An 18802-nucleotide genomic window follows, 5' to 3' on the forward strand; every position below is an offset into this window, starting at 1 on the left:
CCGATATGTCCAGCTCCGTCTTTCTTTTCTCTGCGCTTATAATTTTGGCACGATTCTCTCACTCACTGAGATTTGCAGGCGTGAGGGGGAGGGCGGGTCCACCACCTTCTTTTAGCCAATCAAATGAGGCTCTCGCTGACTCTCCATTTACTCTTAGGCTGGCCGCATACTAGACGATTTAAGCCCGATTTGCATCCCCGAGCGATGGGGGGGGGTGTGGCCCGATTCACGGCTTGTCACAAACAAGTTTTTGTCCAAAAAATCCTCTATTATGTGGTGTCATTATGATTTTTTTATCTGCTCCCGATTGAGACGGAGCGTCCCCGAACTCAAATCGTAAATATCAAACATGTTTGATCGGGCTGCCTCTGACGTGATACCCGCGATAGCCAATGAGAGCGAGCAAGCGACACCTACCAGATGTTGCGTGCTTCTATAGCTGAAACTTGGCAGCCACAAACATGCCATGAAAGCAGAAAACATCACCCATATTCTTTGTTATACTTTGTTTTTCACTTTGAAACAGAACGCAAGCCGGGAGAGCCAGCTGACAATGTTGATCCTCTATTTGTTTTTCTTCTCTAGTCACGTTTGATCAAGCGAGTCTCCATGAGATCACGTGTCACTGTGAAAACGTTTCTACAATCATCAAGTGTGTGGTCTCGCGATGTGGTCGAAACATCTAGTGTGTGCGTTTGGAACTCAAATCGTAAATATCAAACATGTTTGATCGGGCTGCCTCTGACGTGATACCCGCGATAGCCAATGAGAGCGAGCAAGCGACACCTACCAGATGTTGCGTGCTTCTATAGCTGAAACTTGGCAGCCACAAACATGCCATGAAAGCAGAAAACATCACCCATATTCTTTGTTATACTTTGTTTTTCACTTTGAAACAGAACGCAAGCCGGGAGAGCCAGCTGACAATGTTGATCCTCTATTTGTTTTTCTTCTCTAGTCACGTTTGATCAAGCGAGTCTCCGTGAGATCACGTGTCACTGTGAAATTGTTTCTACAATCATCAAGTGTGTGGTCTCGCGATGTGGTCGAAACATCTAGTGTGTGCGTTCGGAAGATTATAAGGCTAAAAATCGGTTTAACTGTCTTCATGTCTGTGGTCTCCCATGGTTTTAAAATCGTTTAAGATTTGAAAATCGTCTAGTGTGTCCCAGGCCTTATCTGATTGGTTCAATGAACACATCACATGCCAAAACATTAATCTTCATTTAGTTCAGGATTGTTCTCGCTGCCAGAATGGTACTTTTAACATACACATACATTAAAAATAAATAAATAAATAACTTAATTAAAACATGATACTCTATAAGTTGTGTACCATTAGGCTAGACTCCCATGTGTTCCTACTGAGTTGTGAGTTGGTGTTAACATTATTGTATTGGTTTGGCTTTACATTTAAATTTCCTATTTCATATAATCTGCATAAACCATTGAGCTGATGTTAAACATTACAGTCAAAATGATGTTATGTGACAATTCTCAGCACTATAGTATCAGAGTGCTATACTTTGTAAAACCTTTTTACTATACCAATTATATATATATATATATATATATATATATATATATATATATATATTACTGTTGGTTCAATATTATTAAACCAAATTTTAGTTTTAAAATATTGAATCGTCCCTGATCAGTAGACAGGTGAAATTATACATTTATTAAACTAGTGCAGATATTAGGGCATATTTAAGTCTCATCAAAATTACAATATTGCAGTAAACAAATATATCATATATATTAGCCTGTTGAGGAAGAAAAGGATACTACACAGCTCGAAATTCAGTATAAACACATAGCCTAATGGTACACAACTTATAAAGTATCATGTTTTAATTAAGTTATTTATTTATTTATTTTTATTTTATTTTTTTAATGTATGTGTACGTTAAAAGTACCATTCTGGCAGCGAGAACGATCCTGAACTAAATGAAGATTAATGTTTTGGCATGTGTTGTGTTTATTGAACCAATCAGATAAGAGTAAATGGAGAGTCAGCGAGAGCCTCATTTGATTGGCTACAAGAATGTGGCGGCTTCTTCTGCTCTTCCCATTCATTATTCCACTGGAACCTCTAATTTCTCTCTCCCAATATTCAATATGCCTCTGGAGACACATACAAAGTGTAACTGCAGTCCAGCTTAAAGTAATCCAGATACTATCAGGATACAAAATGCAACTCCACTGGTGGTTGTGCTTGAAATATGATGCCCAAACTGTTGACCATCATGGAGAACTTCACAACAATTTCCTAGAGACATTCAGACAAACACATCAGTAAAAACTGTCTCTTTATGAAGTTTCTTTAAAATAAGATCCAAAGAAACACACATACACACAAGTTACCTGAAAGGGGTCAATAATTCTTGAGCATGAATTCTTGTGAAGAGAGAAAACAGAATCAGAAAAGACAGACAAAGACCATTCATCATCAGTTAGGAACCTAGGTGTGCTATATGAATGAATGAATGAATGAATGAATGATGCATTTATATAGTGCTTTATTGTGTATTGCTGTACACCCAAAGCGCTTTACAATCATATGGGGGGTCTCTCCTCAACCACCACCAGTGTGCAGCATCCACCTGGATGATGCGACGGCAGCCACAGGACAGCGGCGCCAGTGCGCTCACCACACACTAGCTACAGGTGGAGAGGAGAGAGAGTCATAGAGCCAATCAAGTGGTTTTCATTCACTCACTCATTTTCATTCACTAATTTGATAGCAATCTTTCCTTTGAAAGCCACGGTTCTAGCATTTGTAAAACTGCATTTTTCCATCTCAGAAATATATCTAAATTACGACCTATGCTCTCAATGTCAAATGCAGAAACGTTAATTCATGCGTTCATGACCTCAAGGTTAGATTATTGTAATGCTTAATTGGGTGGTTGTTCTGCACGCTTAATAAACTCCAGCTGGTCCAAAATGCAGCAGCTAGAGTTCTTACTAGAGCCAGGAAGTATGACCATATTAGCCCGGTTCTGTCAACACTGCACTGGCTCCCTATTAAACATCCTATAGATTTTCACATCTTGCTTATTACTTATAAAGCCCTGAATGGTTTAGCTCCTCAGTACTTGTCCCAATAAGGCCCTCCCTACACCAGTTTGCCAGTTTTAAATGATTATTAAACGGCAAGCACAAACTATGCAAAAAGCTGCAGTCCTTCTGGTGCACTCAGTGTCCGAATTCACTCACTCATTTTCATTCACTGCTTCAAGTGAATTGCATTAGTGGTCTAATGTAGGGAATAGTGCGGGGGCGATTTTGGATACAGCCTTAATTTCTGGCAATATTGTCGGCACTATTGGAAGAGAGCTGAACTGGATGATGACTGACATCAGTGTGTCACAGTGTCTGGTTGTGGTGCCCTGGACTGGCCACTTGAGGGCACTCTCCCGTTTTTATGTTATATGTGTTGAACTCCATTTCCCATAGTCCCTTGCTTGTCATTCTGTTCTGATCATTAGCACCTGGTTATCAGTTCCGATCATGTCCACCTGTTATCAATTACTCATTATCCCTCTATATATACCATGCTCACTCTTTCTGTCTTTGCTGCTAGATTGTGTATTGTCTTCTGAGTTCTTAGTTGTCTCATGTTCATCGTGTCTTCTGTTCTCTGTGTGTTGGATTACCTTTTGCCATGTTTTTTGTTCTGTTTTGTTAATTTGTTACTTTCAATAAACTGCACATGGATCTTACCTTGTTTTCCCTGGCATTCGGTGACAGAATCTAGCAGCCACTACAAGATCCAGCACCTAGGCTGGGCTTATTGGAGTGTGGACCATGGACGTTCGTATTGTTCCTCCTACTTCGAAGGTGCGCAAGGCTCGGCTCTGGATGTTGGTGGATCTTCGCCAACAGGAAATGGAGTTCAACACAACATAAAAACGGGAGAGTGCCCTCAATTGGCCAGTCCAGGGCACCACAACCAGACACCGTGACGCACTGAATCATCGATGAACTGAATTTAGATGAAAAATTGACTGTTTTTGTCCTCTTGCATTATTGACAAACTATTTTCTTGTTTGACACTGCAAAGCTGCTTTGACACAATCTGTATTGTATAAAGCACTATAAAATAAAGGTGACTTGGTTTGGCATTTATGTATGCATTTATTCTCACCTCTATCATTTCTGTCCTGTCACTCCAAATAATCACATGGGACAGTGCACGGAGATTAAAGCTGAAGAAGTCAACCGGCCCAACCCTTCTCCTAAACTGCAAATACTCCAAAAGTATGGAATTACTTTTGTGCCAATAAAAATGAATGTAATTTTTCAAGAAACTTATGGAAATATAAATTGAAACTGAATAAAAGGTCTTTGAAACAGAAGAAAAATAAATCGCAGGCAAAAAACATGCAGTGTATTAAAAGCAAAGTCGACGATTTTGCATGCAAAACAAAATCGCATCGCTAATTTTTTCTGTTTCAAAGACATTTTATTCAGTTTCAATTTTTCATAAATTTCTTGAAAATAAATTTCTTTGACTTCGTTTTTAATACACTGCATGTTTTGCTAACTGTTTTCTCTTTCTTTTGCTGATCTGTACTTACAAATGCGCTTCCAGAGTTTTAATTTACGCTGCTGAAGTTTTCGTTCGCCATTGACAGTTTTCACGTGACGTCACACCCTTAGAGGAATGCCCACATGGAGGTCAAAACAAGGCTTTCCTCCGCTGACCGCCAGTTGTTTTTATGAGGTTTGCATTAAGTAGTAATGTAGTAAGACAGTGATATTTAAAGGCCAAATTCAGTATACACCTTACTGATGATGCACACTTTGTACATGCAAGCAGATGAACCCAGAATATAAACGCAAAGCACAAAGTTTAATATTAAATATTTTCCCATAGAAAACCATTATAAAGAAGACGCTTATCCATTTAGCGCATTCCCTTCATATGCATTCATATTCATTTGCTTGCCTGCATAAAGCACGCATCAGCAATAAGGTGTGTACTGAATTTGATCTTTTAATATCACCGTTGTAAAGGCACTTTAAGTGTTTTCACATTAAACGTTTTAGAATGTGCCGCTGTTTTTAATGATTGAAATATTGCAGTGGGTGATTTATATGGATTGCTAATGGCCAAAACTTGCAATTTATTCCACATATCTTTGTTTTATTCTTTTGAGAGATGATCAAAATATTTTTGGATTGGAACAGATAGAAAATTGACAGGCTTGTGATGCAGTTCGATGGATGTTTTGCCCGCTAGGTCTTCGAGCCGGTCACGTGACTAAAAAAACGATCAATTCTGGCACAAATCTTTCATGGGGCGGGGCTAGCAGCGGTGTGTTCTCATTGGCTACTGAGTTTTTGATTGACAGTTTCTTGGCCTAGACGTAAAGGCGTCAGTGCCTTTACACACTGCTGCTAGCCCCGCCCCAACGAGAGATTTGTGCCAGAATGGCGAACGAAAACGCTTCAAAAGCGTAAATGAAAACTTTGGAAGCGCATTTGTAAGTACTGGTCAGCGAAAGAAAGGGGAGAAGACGGTTAGCAAAACATGCAGTGTATTAAAAGCAAAGTCAACGATTTTGCATGCAAAAAAAAATCGCATCAAGACATTTTATTCAGTTTCAATTTATATTTTCATAAATTTCTTGAAAAATTTCATTCATTTTTAATGGTACAAGAGTAATTCCATTCAAAAGTGGGAAGCGGCGTGACCCGATCATCCGCGCTCAAAAGCAGAGCGGGATCAGTCACCCACACCCGCCACGATAAAGTGATAAATGGCACAAGTCGCTTGATCCATTCAGATGTGACACAGAATTGTGTTATACAGTCGTGTGATATGAGAATATAAAGGTTCTGTAGTGATGCCGGATAATAAACTGCGTGATGAAGTCGTGGCCTAATGGTTAGAGAGTCGGACTCGTAACCCAAAGGTTTCAGGTTCGAGTCTTGTACCGGCAGGGATTGTAGGTGGGGGGAGTGAATGTACAGCGCTCTCTCCCACCTTCAATACCACGACTGAGGTGCCCTTGAGCAAGGCACCGAACCCCCAACTGCTCCCCGGGCGCTGCAGCATATAAATGGCTGCCCACTGCTCCGGGTGTGTGTTCACGGTGTGTGTGTGTTCACTGCTGTGTGTGTGTGTGTGTGTTCACTGCTGTGTGTGTGCACTTTGGATGGGATAAATGCAGAGCACTAATTCTGAGTATGGGTCACCATACTTGGCCACATGTCACATCACTCACTTTTTTTTGATGAGGTAAATTGAAAAATGCCAATAGCCTAATTACAAGCTTGCAATTACAAACTTGCCATTATTATTAACACTGTACAAATAGCCTATGGTGTTTTGGTAGAAATGTAATTATTATATTAAATATTGGGGAATATTTTATTTTTAGGCTATAGAAGGTGTTTTTGAAGTTTCTTCATGTTTAGGTTTTTTTTTTTTTTTTACAAATTCCGTTTTTTTATTATAACATATTATTTATTTTAAAAACCATGGTACCCTAGTAAATTTCATTAGGGCAAAGGATAAATGTTGAAGTAAAATGTTAATTCAAAATGAGCCTGATTAAAGATAAATATCAGTGTCTTATATAAATTAGGTGTTACCTATTTACAAATGTTAAAGGGGTCATATGATGCCCATTTTCCACAAGTTGATATGAGTCTTAATGAAAAGTCTGTAACATAGTTTGGTTAAAATTTCTCAATGGTAGTGTAAAAAACTAATTTTTTACCCTGTCAAAAATAAGCTCTTTTCAGATCAAGCCATTTTTGTAGCATTTTCCTTTAAATGTTAATGAGCAAAATGGTTTGGTACCTTTCTACAAAATGTGTGTGTGTGTGTGTGTGTGTGTGTGTGTGTGTGTGTGTGTGTGTGTGTGTGTGTGTGTTCCACAGAAGAAAGCAAGTCATACAGGTTTGGAACAACATGAGGGTGAGGAAATGATGACAGAATTTAATAACAGTCAATTTTCTGCATTCTATAGGTCAAAATCATTGCTTTACTGTCAAGTGCATTTCTGTGTGACAAAGATGCATTATTTTTTTGCATTTGCCTCGAATTCAGTAATATCCATCATTATTTGTTTCTATCCTGTTTTATTTATTCATTTATTTGCTTCAATTTAGGGCATTTAACCCCGAAAATCATTCACGGGGGAATTCATAGACCGGATGGGCTGGATTTGTCCAGGGCCGAATTTTAACCCCAGTCCAGCCCTGCATATATGTAGCCTATAGTATGAGAGATCAGTGATTGTTAGTCCTTATCGATCGCCCGCTGATTAGCATTACTTATTTTGATCAATCGGTGGTCTCTCAGTTTGTCCGATCACATAAAACAATCACATTTACGATGCAAAAAAAACGCGAGACTTCAGATTTACCTTTTATGGTGACATAGGCAAAAAAAATTTCGGCCCCCTTCAATTATTAATAGGCCTATATAATATTACCACCCCAGCAAACAAAAATATTTCATAATCAGTGGAAACCGTTGTAGCTCAGCTACCAAAACTGACCTCAGAAGACTACAGAGGGTAGTCCGGACTGCTGAGCGAATCACTGGCACAACCCTCCCTTCTCTCCAAGAACTGCACTCATCCAGAATGAGTAAAAGAGCTGGTAAAATCATTCTGGACCCCTCACACCCAGCACACTTCATCTTTGAACGGTTGCCATCTGGTCGACGCTACAGAGCACTGAGCACCAGAACAGCCAGACACAGGAACAGTTTCTTCCCTCAGGCCATCTACCTCATCAACAGTTAAATGTTCTCCCCACTGTGCAATAAAACATGAGCAATACCCAACTGTCTTTACTTATCTATTACATGTATGTTACTGATTTAATATACATTTCATCTATCCACATTCCCTTGCATAATTTGTCTATAGCACTGTACATACAATATACTGTTTACTGTCTTTGTCTATTGTGTATTGTTTTTGTTTTTTTTACATATTTATTTTTACTCACTTATTATTATAATTTTTTTGTTATCTGTGTCTTGTCACTTGTCAACCTGTCTGTGCACTGGAAGCTTCTGTCACCAAGACAAATTCCATGTGTGTGTGTGTGTAAACACACTTGGCAATAAAGCTTTCTGATTCTGATTGTTCTTTCTGTACTGTGTGTGCGTCTGTGAGAGAGAGCGGGAGAAAGTGGGATTTCCGTACATAAAAAAAGGTGGCAAACATGGAAATAGTTTGAAATTTTTTACCCTATTGTATGTTATATTTATTTGATCAATTTCTTCTGGTGTTTTGGTTAATTTACTGTTGTAGATAGCCCATAGTAGAACAAAAAAATATTATATATCTCTTCATTTGGGCCCCTCTGGACGAGCGAGCATAGGCACATGCCCAGAATGCCCATGAGTAAATCCGGCCTGGTCTGTTTCAGATGTATCGAGAAACAATGAAAATGTCCTAAAATAAATAAAATGTGAGGAACATCACATGGCCAGTATTGGCAACGACATCCTAATTAAACACATATGAGAGGTTTTAAGTATACATGGGCATCGGAAGCAACAAAAATGTGGGTGGGTCCAACATAGTGTGAGAGTAACTGTTATTCAATGCTGCGACACTATATGATAGTGATGGGGCGATTGATACCGAGGCTCCGATGCTCCGACGCAGCACTATTGTATCTCACAATGTACCGATGCTTGTATCAAAATGACAACACCACGTGATTGATGATGTTTGAAACTTAAGACGTTATGCAGCATCGGAAGGTCAGGACTGCTGGTTTGAAAAAAAATCAGCGCTTTGCATGACTCTTGTGTTTGACTTTACATTGACTTGCTTGTGTACACTTATTTGGGATTCAGTAGAATAGTTTAGAATAACCTGAACACCAGACAGAAACTGAATGCACGTCACACCTCTATTGCATTTCATCATGTTCTATAGCTGGGGTCTCTCAGAAATCCCGAACAGCTCACCCAAAATATTTTTGCTACTACTCACGTCAATGATTAATTATAATCACACACTTGTATATTTTATATTATTGATCAATATGTGAATCCTTTGACCGGACTACGCATGACACGAGTTGGCACAGATTTTAAAAAAATTCAAACCATCCTCTGCTTCGCGATGTTTTGTTTGTGTTAAAAAGCTTCGAGTAATGAACCGTTTTTCGACACAATTTGATGAAAGCCTCAAACGGTTCAGAAAGCCTCGGTTTCCCATCACTACTATATGATGCCTTTAAGAGCAACAGGCGAACAAACAATGAACATTCAGTTAAACAGCAGCTTGTTTAGTGATGCGAGCACACAGCCAGACCCACCTGAGCAACAGAGATGCTACGATGCTTTGTTTATCTTGCTGTGTCACGGGAGTGCAGCAGGCGCAAGCAGTGAAAACACGGAATGGAGTTTAATTTATATGGACTCTGAATGAGCCAAGCGGAATGGATTTGAGGAAACAGCAGTGTGGAACTCAAGGATGTAGCTAAAATGTATAATGGAGTTTAATTTATTAGGGCATTCCTCAAGTGGAATGGATTTGACTGACGGTGCTCTGAAAAGTGAACAAATTAGAGACGGTAAAAGTGAGTGGGTCCTAGTGATGGGTCGTTCTTGAACGATTCGTTCATTTTGAACGAATCTTTAATGTGACTCGGGAAGAACGAGTCGTGCATGCGTAACATCCTATAGGTTCTGTACTGGAATTAGTCAAGTAGTTCACCTGTTTCTAGTCTTTAGGTTTTTTGAGTCGTTCGTTCGTCACGTGACAGCCCCATAAGCTTAACCTATGCAGTCTGAGCCGGAAAGAGACTTAATAATAATAACTAACTCTTTATTACCTTTGTTACAACATTCAGTGTTATGGAAAAGAACCATCATGACAGAAATTCACACATTTATAAACTGTAAGAAAAAAAGCTTCGAGTAATGAACCGTTTTTCGACACAATTTGATGAAAGCCTCAAACGGTTCAGAAAGCCTCGGTTTCCCATCACTACTATATGATGCCTTTAAGAGCAACAGGCGAACAAACAATGAACATTCAGTTAAACAGCAGCTTGTTTAGTGATGCGAGCACACAGCCAGACCCACCTGAGCAACAGAGATGCTACGATGCTTTGTTTATCTTGCTGTGTCACGGGAGTGCAGCAGGCGCAAGCAGTGAAAACACGGAATGGAGTTTAATTTATATGGACTCTGAATGAGCCAAGCGGAATGGATTTGAGGAAACAGCAGTGTGGAACTCAAGGATGTAGCTAAAATGTATAATGGAGTTTAATTTATTAGGGCATTCCTCAAGTGGAATGGATTTGACTGACGGTGCTCTGAAAAGTGAACAAATTAGAGACGGTAAAAGTGAGTGGGTCCTAGTGATGGGTCGTTCTTGAACGATTCGTTCATTTTGAACGAATCTTTAATGTGACTCGGGAAGAACGAGTCGTGCATGCGTAACATCCTATAGGTTCTGTACTGGAATTAGTCAAGTAGTTCACCTGTTTCTAGTCTTTAGGTTTTTTGAGTCGTTCGTTCATCACGTGACAGCCCCATAAGCTTAACCTATGCAGTCTGAGCCGGAAAGAGACTTAATAATAATAACTAACTCTTTATTACCTTTGTTACAACATTCAGTGTTATGGAAAAGAACCATCATGACAGAAATTCACACATTTATAAACTGTAAGAAGTAAAAAGCTACAATTTGAGACCAGAAACGCATCACGTAAGTATAAATAATAATTATAATAATGATAATACTACTACTACTACTACTAATAATAATAATAATAATAACTATGCACCGGTTTGTAAGGAAGCTTGTAAATGAACTAATTACTCTCTCCAATGCTGTCACGTCACGTGACAAAAGAACGAACGATTCGAAAGACTCGAGAGATGAACTAATCAATTCTGTTTCCGGCTCAGACTGCATTGGTTAAGCTTATGGGGCGGTCACGTGATGAACGAACGACTCAAACCCGAAGACTTGTCAGATAAGAGGTGAGGTGAGCTAATCATAGACTGAATAAATTAATCTTTTCTGTTTCTTATAGCATTATAGTTTTGTATTGTTTGTAGTGTGATCAACGTTTGCGTAAGTAGTAGACGTGTTTGGGAAGTAACACGTAACATTTTAATTATATTTTACTAAAATGAATGAAATAACTCGAAAAAAGATTTGTTAATTTTGCTGAACGAGACTCAAAGGTCCGAGTCGGTAAAATGATCCGAACTTCCCATCACTAGTGGGTCCAATATCATTGGTCGTAAAAAGTGGATGGGTCTTGTCCCAGTCCCACCCACATACAATAGGCTTGTTCGAGATGCATCGGCGCTGCGCAGACCGATCGGCGTATGACATCAAAGTACCGCCAGAGCGATTCAAAAGCTTAAAGAGTCTTCTGCTCTCTAATCACACTCGTGGTACTTTGGTGTCATACGCCGATCGTTCTGCGCAGCACCGATGCATCTCGAACAAGTGGTTCCTAGTGGTTCCGACGTCCATTTTAGTATAAAAAAGCCAGGGTTGCCAACTCTCACGCATTTGACACTCTCACTCTGCCAATGCAAATCTCACGCCAAAGTGGCAACCCTGCTTGTGATATGAAACAAAGTCTCAGCTTTCACATTTTGTAAGTTTTAATGCACACTTAATGTGGCGTAATTCGTTGTAGTGCCTCAGTTAAAGCCAGAGCCATTGAAAATCAGAGTTGCGACATTGCTTCTTTGATCTCGCCGGCCCGCGGTCACGTGGTTCAATAGCGCTCAATAGTTCCAAATAAACCAGCGCTGTCAATACATCTGAATGAGTTTAAGCAAGATAGATGGCAGCTTCACTGTACAGGTATTTGCAGCAACTTTTGGTAAACATTACATCATAGTATGCATTGATTATTACGTCGATGACATTTACAGTATCATTTTATTCTGCAGTGGAGAGTGATGGAGAGGCAACATTAATATGTTTTTCTTGTATTTAACCTTCAGGTATTCCTTACTTAGAATGTGACCATACACCTTAACTATTTTTCAGTTACATAAACGTTCTATATTTTAGTTCAATTATATTTATTTAATATTTTGAGGAGATCTTTTGGTACTAAATACTATTTGTGCAATAATTATGGTCCATTAATGACCTCTTAAAATATTTTTTCTAATATTTCTATTACTTATATTACAATTTGTGTAGTATTTAAGGTTAAAATAGAATAAATGGTTTTAAATTCCAATGCAAAAAGGCAAATTAATCAGAGTAATTTTGTGGTTGAAAAAAATCAATCATTTTCATTTGTAATGCCATGGTTAGGTACGGCTTTTTAATAAATATATGTGTATCTACTAGTCTAGTTTCTCAAAAGTGTGTTGCAGGTCATACCTTACTTATTTTTAAGTTTTGCATTTGAATAAATATTTAGACATGATTAAACATTGGTTTTTTTAAATGCGAAATTAATAACTTATGCTTTTTTTTATTGATACTCGTATGTGTACACACAAGTGAATATTAATGAATGCAAGCAAATGCTTCTATACTCTTTGCTCTCATTACTGCTAGAGGTACAACATTAAATGGCAGGAAATTTAAATTAAAACAATTCAAAGTACAATATATAGATATTACAATAAAAATGAAATATTGACAGCGAATAAGCAGAAAACTGTCACATTAAGTTTAATTACATGTGTGCGTTGTGAATGTTAACGACATTTAATAATTTGGTATTTTCATTTTACTTATTCAGTTATACAATTGCACAAGATGTTTTATAGTTCCTAAAGTGTATTTGAATAAACAGTTACAGGAAGTAGCAGAAGCTTACTTCACATTATAAACACATTAATATCAAGAAATTTCAGTCAGTATTTTTAGAATCAGAATCATTTTCTTGCCACATAATGAATGAATTTAGTGAGTCAAAGACAGTGTTGATTTCCAGAGTACTATTTTCCTTTACCACAACGACCTGTAAATAAAACATTATTGCTTATTACATCACATGCTTTATGTAGTCATTTTCATTCATGCAGTTTATTTCATAAGTTATTATCTTAAAGAACATAACTCACTTATAGCAGTGTCCACCTTCCGCTTCACTTCCCGTTTAGGGGTTTGAGACCAACGTAGTGTCACATTTGTGAATCCTCTTGCAGCTAGAGCAGATCCCACCTGAAAATAACATTAATAGGCTACTCAACAGAGAATATGGTAATACACTCAAATCTTCATATCTCAAAGAATGATTAAACCCTGATTAAAACAACGCCATTATATTTATTGATGGAGCAACTCTGGAGCAATGTCAAGTTATCAGTAAAAGTATTTGCTTTCCATATATGAATGGACAAAATTAAATCAATGTAGAAATAAATCTACAATGATGTTTCTTTCTCTCACCCGTTTCAGAATATTTTCTCCTATTGAAGGGTCAGTCAAATCAGCTCTGGAGTTAAACTGCATTTTTACAAATGATCTTTTTAAAACAGGACCTAACAAATATATAAACATACATTGTATATATGCAAATTAATGTAGGTTTTTGTTCATTGAAACATATCAGTGTCTTTGTCTGTTGACCTTCTCCATAGACCTCCACCTCACACAGAGTGAGCATCTTCATGTCTCCGGGAATGATCAGATTCACATAACGTCCATCCATCCCAGCGCACGAGTAGCTGTAGGACTCACCTGCTGGAATAGCAGGAATAACAGCACATCTACAGACAGAGAGAGAGAAACACATGAAGGATATAAAAGCACTATATCTGCATCAATCCTTCACATTTGTGCTCAATGTCCCATATTCTTTCAATCTCACGTTTCTCACATGGGATTGTTGTTGCCATTGCTTTCCAAAGAGTTTCCGATGCGAATCTCCACTCCGTTTATTTGTTCTGCACAGCAGTCTTTTCTGTTAGTGACCACCACTTCACTAACTCGGTAAATATAACGCAGATCCACCCTCCACCAGGGGTTAGTCTCATTGAGAGTTGAGGAGCATCCCGTATACAACTGCAGGAGACCTCGATTGCCATCAATGGCCTTTTCAGAAAACCAGTTCCCAAATGTTGATGACTGTGTAGCGGCTCCATCTACTGCCCAATTTCCTAGAAAATATATGGGGGGAAAAGGCACAACACATCTTGATGCACCAAGTTTGTAGCAGAGGGGAAGATAATTGGTCAACAATGACTTGAGGTGAAATGAGTCATCTCTTCATCAACAACCATCACCTAAAAACACCCTTCATATAGACACCTCACAACAAGCAAGCTATTCTGGCGTAAAATTGTTTCATGCAAGGCCATAAAAGCCAGCAAAATTAATACAAATGCCCCTGAAATTCAAGATATGAATTGCCTCTGCATGAGTTCTTGTTTTCAGTGTTTATAAGATTATACAGTTAAGCAATATCACACAAGCAAGAGAGCAATTTCCTGAATTATCAGCACAATTGCAAATGTGATATTCACTTTATACAACAGTTCAATAAACAATATATTAACTGACAATATTTAGACACAGCATCAATTTTGACTGTTTTGCACTATTTTTCCACCCAAAAATAGTAACAAAGCAGAACGACTGCATCAAAATAAAGTGGTGTTTCATTCTTGAAAGATTCCGTGTTTTTAAACTAATTGGTCAAGTCAGTGATTCAACGACACCTTCAGAAAGACAGTGCTCACTTGTGTTCATCGCATTGTTTCATTTTTTTCGAACATTTTATATTTGGATTCAAAAAGTAATGTGGAAAATGTTAATATCATAACATAATGCAGATGCATTATAAATATATCTAAATTAAGATTTAGTGATACTGATTTCATTTTATTGGTAACAGCCCTTGTGTTAATTAGTGTAACTAATTAAAAGATGTTTTAGATGTCTTCACAGCAGAGCATTTATCTACAATCTAAGGCTACGTCCACACGAAGCCAGAGCTTTCCCTATTCAAATAGATACTAAACAAGGTAAGATTACATATAGTGAAAAGGGATGATCAGGAATGGGTCCCCTCACAAGCATACTAAAATAGTCTAAGAATATCAAAGACAAAATACACAATGACAATAATATACTCAATGGCCTGAAGAAATATGTGTGTTCATTCAAATAACGTTTTTTCTATGAATTAACTAGAACACAGTCCATTTCTACTCTGCTTTTCCTTGGGACAAGAGTGGGCTATCCTTCTCACATTCCTGGGGGGTCATAAAACCAGTGATATCATGATTAGTTGTCACGGTGACCAGAGGGCCTGGTGTTCAGCAGACATCCTGGCATCCAGTATATTGAGTGAGGGGACTGTGACGACTTGTTAATCTAATGAATAATTGATTTGTTAAATCAAATAAAAATTAGTGTGTCAGATTGGTCGAGACGCTACACTGACTAGGGGCGAGACGCGGGCTGATGACGTCATTGTTTCAGAAAATATACGGATTCGCTGTACACATGAAAACACAAGGGCGGCGTTTTCAGATTTATGCACTCTGGGACCCGGTTTCAAAAAATATCGGTTTTACTCTCCCAAAACGCCGAATCAGTGTGGACGAAACGCCTATACGATACAATATTTATGCGTATACAGCTAAACGCGTCTCCGTGTGGATGGGGCCTAAGTATTAAGTATGGCATGATATTACTTATACTACGGGGCCGTTGAATGCTTGAATCTGATTGGCTGACGAACGTTCTGAGGTGTGCAATTATTTTCAGGGAAACGCACAGCGAACGTAGTTCCAGGCAGCTCTCTTGACCGCATTACAGTTTCATATCACTAGTTAACTGTAATAACGGAAATTAGCATACAGTACCTATACAGCACACAGGAATTACTGTAATCACACGTGCTCGCACAAGCACACTACGGTCACGCAGTTTGCACAAAAAGGTGTTGTCAGCGCTGCCCTGACGATTTTATCAGTTAGCCTATATAGTGTAGCAACTTAAAGGCTACACATGACATTTCTCACTAGCGAGGTAATAACAGCACTGTTTAGAGACACTGTTGAGGGACGCACAGAGGTAGTCTAATTCACACAAGCTCTCTCTCTCTCTCTTTCTCTGTGTGTCTCTGTCTCTCTCGCTCTCTTTCTAATAACTTCATTAATAACTGCATTAGAATGCTATCAACGGCTCAAGCCTCCATTAGCAGCTTTAAAATCACGTTTTGGAACTAGCAAAAGAGGTGTTGGATGAGATGCGGAAGAAGTAATCCTACTCACAATAGCGATTTAAGTACAAAAACTGGACGAATCCCTTTAAATATATCATCTGATCGATGTCTTGAGGTGTGGTAACCGTAGTATAAGCGGAATAATGAATTCGTCAATTATTCCTTACATATTGAACAGTGCTCTACGACAATGAATTACCTCCCAAATACCCATAGACTTCAACCTCACAGAGAGTAAGAACCTTCCCATTTCCAGGAATATGAACAGTCACGTAACGTCCCTCAATCCCACCGCATGAGAAGCTGGCCGTGGCTCCAGAGGGAATAGTAGAAACTACAGCACATCTACAGACAGAAAGATCATCCGTTATTGCTTCTGTCCATTCTCAGCTGGAGACAATGATAAATGTCAAAAATATCCTCACATAGGGTTGCTGTAAATGTCAGGGATGTTCCCGACACGAATCACCGCCCCGTTTATTCTGGATGCTATTTCAGAATAGGAGCTCTGTCTGTTAGTGATGGCCACTCTGTTCACTCTGTATACTTTCATCAGATCCACTCTCCACCACGGGTCGGTCTGTGTGTTGGTGTGGGAACAGCTGTCGCGTACACCGTCCACTGCATTTTCACTATACCAGGTCCCGTACATGGACGACTGCGTGGCTGTGTGCTGAAATGCTGCATTCTCTGGAAGAAGGCCAGTAATTGAACATTTAGGTAAAATATGAACATAAACGAAACACTTTTTTTAGTTTTCAACATACATTGACGTCAGGCTGTTTTATATGGTTTGTGAAGAAAAAAATATTAAATTAAAATGCTCCTCAAACTTAATTCCAAATAAGATTTACGCGCGCTTGGCATATTACTATTACATCCCGGCAGTTCAAAGATGCAGAACAGAACAAAGATGTTATCAAAATAAAAGATTCCTACCTTCTTGTCCATTCACCGTTTCTTGAATCAGTAAAAACCCTGTAAAAAACATGAGTTTCAGAGAAGCATGTTTTGCTGCCATTTGAATTAACATTAAAATTCGTTCTCCTTTACCAGTTAATTTGTTTGGATATAGATGATGTTTTATTTATTAGTGACTATATGATAATGACGTCATAAAACAAGCAGAATGTTGTAGTCTAAAGTGGGATGAGAGGACTTTCCTGTGAATCACGACTCTCTTGACAAACCATTTACATACACAAATGAGCACGGATTTCAAGATCGATTTGTTTTGTAAAGCAGAGCTAGAAACTCAAACTAACAAAAACTAGTCCTATATCCAGTGACGAAGCAAATTCACAATCTATACACTGAGAAAAGTATATAATGCAAACCATGGAAAAAGTAACATGTTTGGAAAGAAAATGAGCTGTAGTTCCGTAAGTGCAAATTAAAATAGAAACACCATTTGAAAACACTCCTGACCAAAGGAACATATTACGGTGTAAATATGAGTGTGAATCTAGTAAAATAGCAGATATACATGAATGTTGTACGTTACCCAGTAAGATCCACAGGCACTTGTAGAGCTTCTTCATGGCTGATTAAAGGCGCCTGTCTTTCTCTTAGGATGGAGAGTGTGTGTTATATATGTTTTATGGAGGATGACCTGTTTAAATGTAAATCCCATGACCAACCTCATCTCTCCTCCCATTCGTTTCCATCAATCACATGTCTTTTTCTCTTCTTCCACTGGTCCACCTCACAAAAAACAGACAATAAAGCACAGAAAACAACAGCACAGAAAAAGCACAGAAATTTAGAAATATCAGAAATGGTCCAAAGTACTGACATACTACATACAACAAACAGACTAAAACAAAATTACAGCCCTCAGTGGATATATCGCAACTAGGAGCAGGGAAAATAAGATAAGATAAAATAAACACTCCCTAAAGTTTAATTTGCTGTTAGCACAGGTTTAAGTGTGGCGTAGAATCAAGTTCAGTTCATGCGTGTAGTGATTTACATTTATTCATTTAGATAGTGCTTTTATCCAAAGTGACTTACAAATTAGGAATACATCAAAACTGATCCGTTCTAGGGGTACTATAACACGAAATGCGCCACAAAAGACTGCTGTGTAACGAATCAGCTCATGGGAAATATGAATAATTAAGCATAACTAGCTATAATTAATTATGAATATTTTAGATCCGCTGTAGATATTTAGCTGACCTCTCAGGGTCAACTGTCTTGTCAATTCTAAGAACGTTAATTTCCTGGTTAAGGGAAATAACTTCCTTACTGTACAATTCTACAAAAGCTTGTAGCATAAATCTGCATGATTAAGTGACTCAGTTATGAGCAAACAATGAACCACGTCAAGTGTGATACAAGTAAGGTTTTATTAACTACATAAACACTTAAACTAGTCTAACATACTACATAAACACATAAACTGGTCTAACTTTGTATAGGGAAGGGTTAAAACTTAACGCAGTAAAGAGAAGAGAAATAAGGACTATGAAGTTATAGAACCATGTGCATATTCAGCAGATCTACACCTGGGGATACGTCAGATTCTCAGTTCAAACACACCTTGTAAAAAGGTGTAACTGATACTTAATATATCAATTAATAAGACTAAGTTTGATACTTGCAAGTCTCATCTGTCTGAAAGAGA

General features: G+C 38.3%; 1 protein-coding gene across 1 annotated transcript in view; it reads right to left on the minus strand.

Annotated features, from left to right (window-relative positions):
* Nucleotides 1-12934: 12934 nt before the first annotated feature.
* Nucleotides 12935-18802, minus strand: part of LOC107551709 (uncharacterized) — an 11863-nt gene continuing 5995 nt past the window's right edge. The window contains exons 2-9 of the mRNA XM_016233426.1: nt 17113-17151; nt 16599-16863; nt 16373-16518; nt 13819-14098; nt 13569-13708; nt 13389-13480; nt 13061-13160; nt 12935-12957 (exon numbers count right to left, since the gene is read on the minus strand). Of these exons, the coding sequence (XP_016088912.1) occupies nt 12935-12957; nt 13061-13160; nt 13389-13480; nt 13569-13708; nt 13819-14098; nt 16373-16518; nt 16599-16863; nt 17113-17151 (1085 nt within the window). The remainder of the gene's footprint in view (nt 12958-13060; nt 13161-13388; nt 13481-13568; nt 13709-13818; nt 14099-16372; nt 16519-16598; nt 16864-17112; nt 17152-18802) is intronic.

Source organism: Sinocyclocheilus grahami, unplaced genomic scaffold (genome assembly GCF_001515645.1).
Source record: "Sinocyclocheilus grahami isolate Dianchi unplaced genomic scaffold, SAMN03320097.WGS_v1.1 scaffold430.1, whole genome shotgun sequence".
NCBI lineage: Eukaryota > Metazoa > Chordata > Actinopteri > Cypriniformes > Cyprinidae > Sinocyclocheilus > Sinocyclocheilus grahami.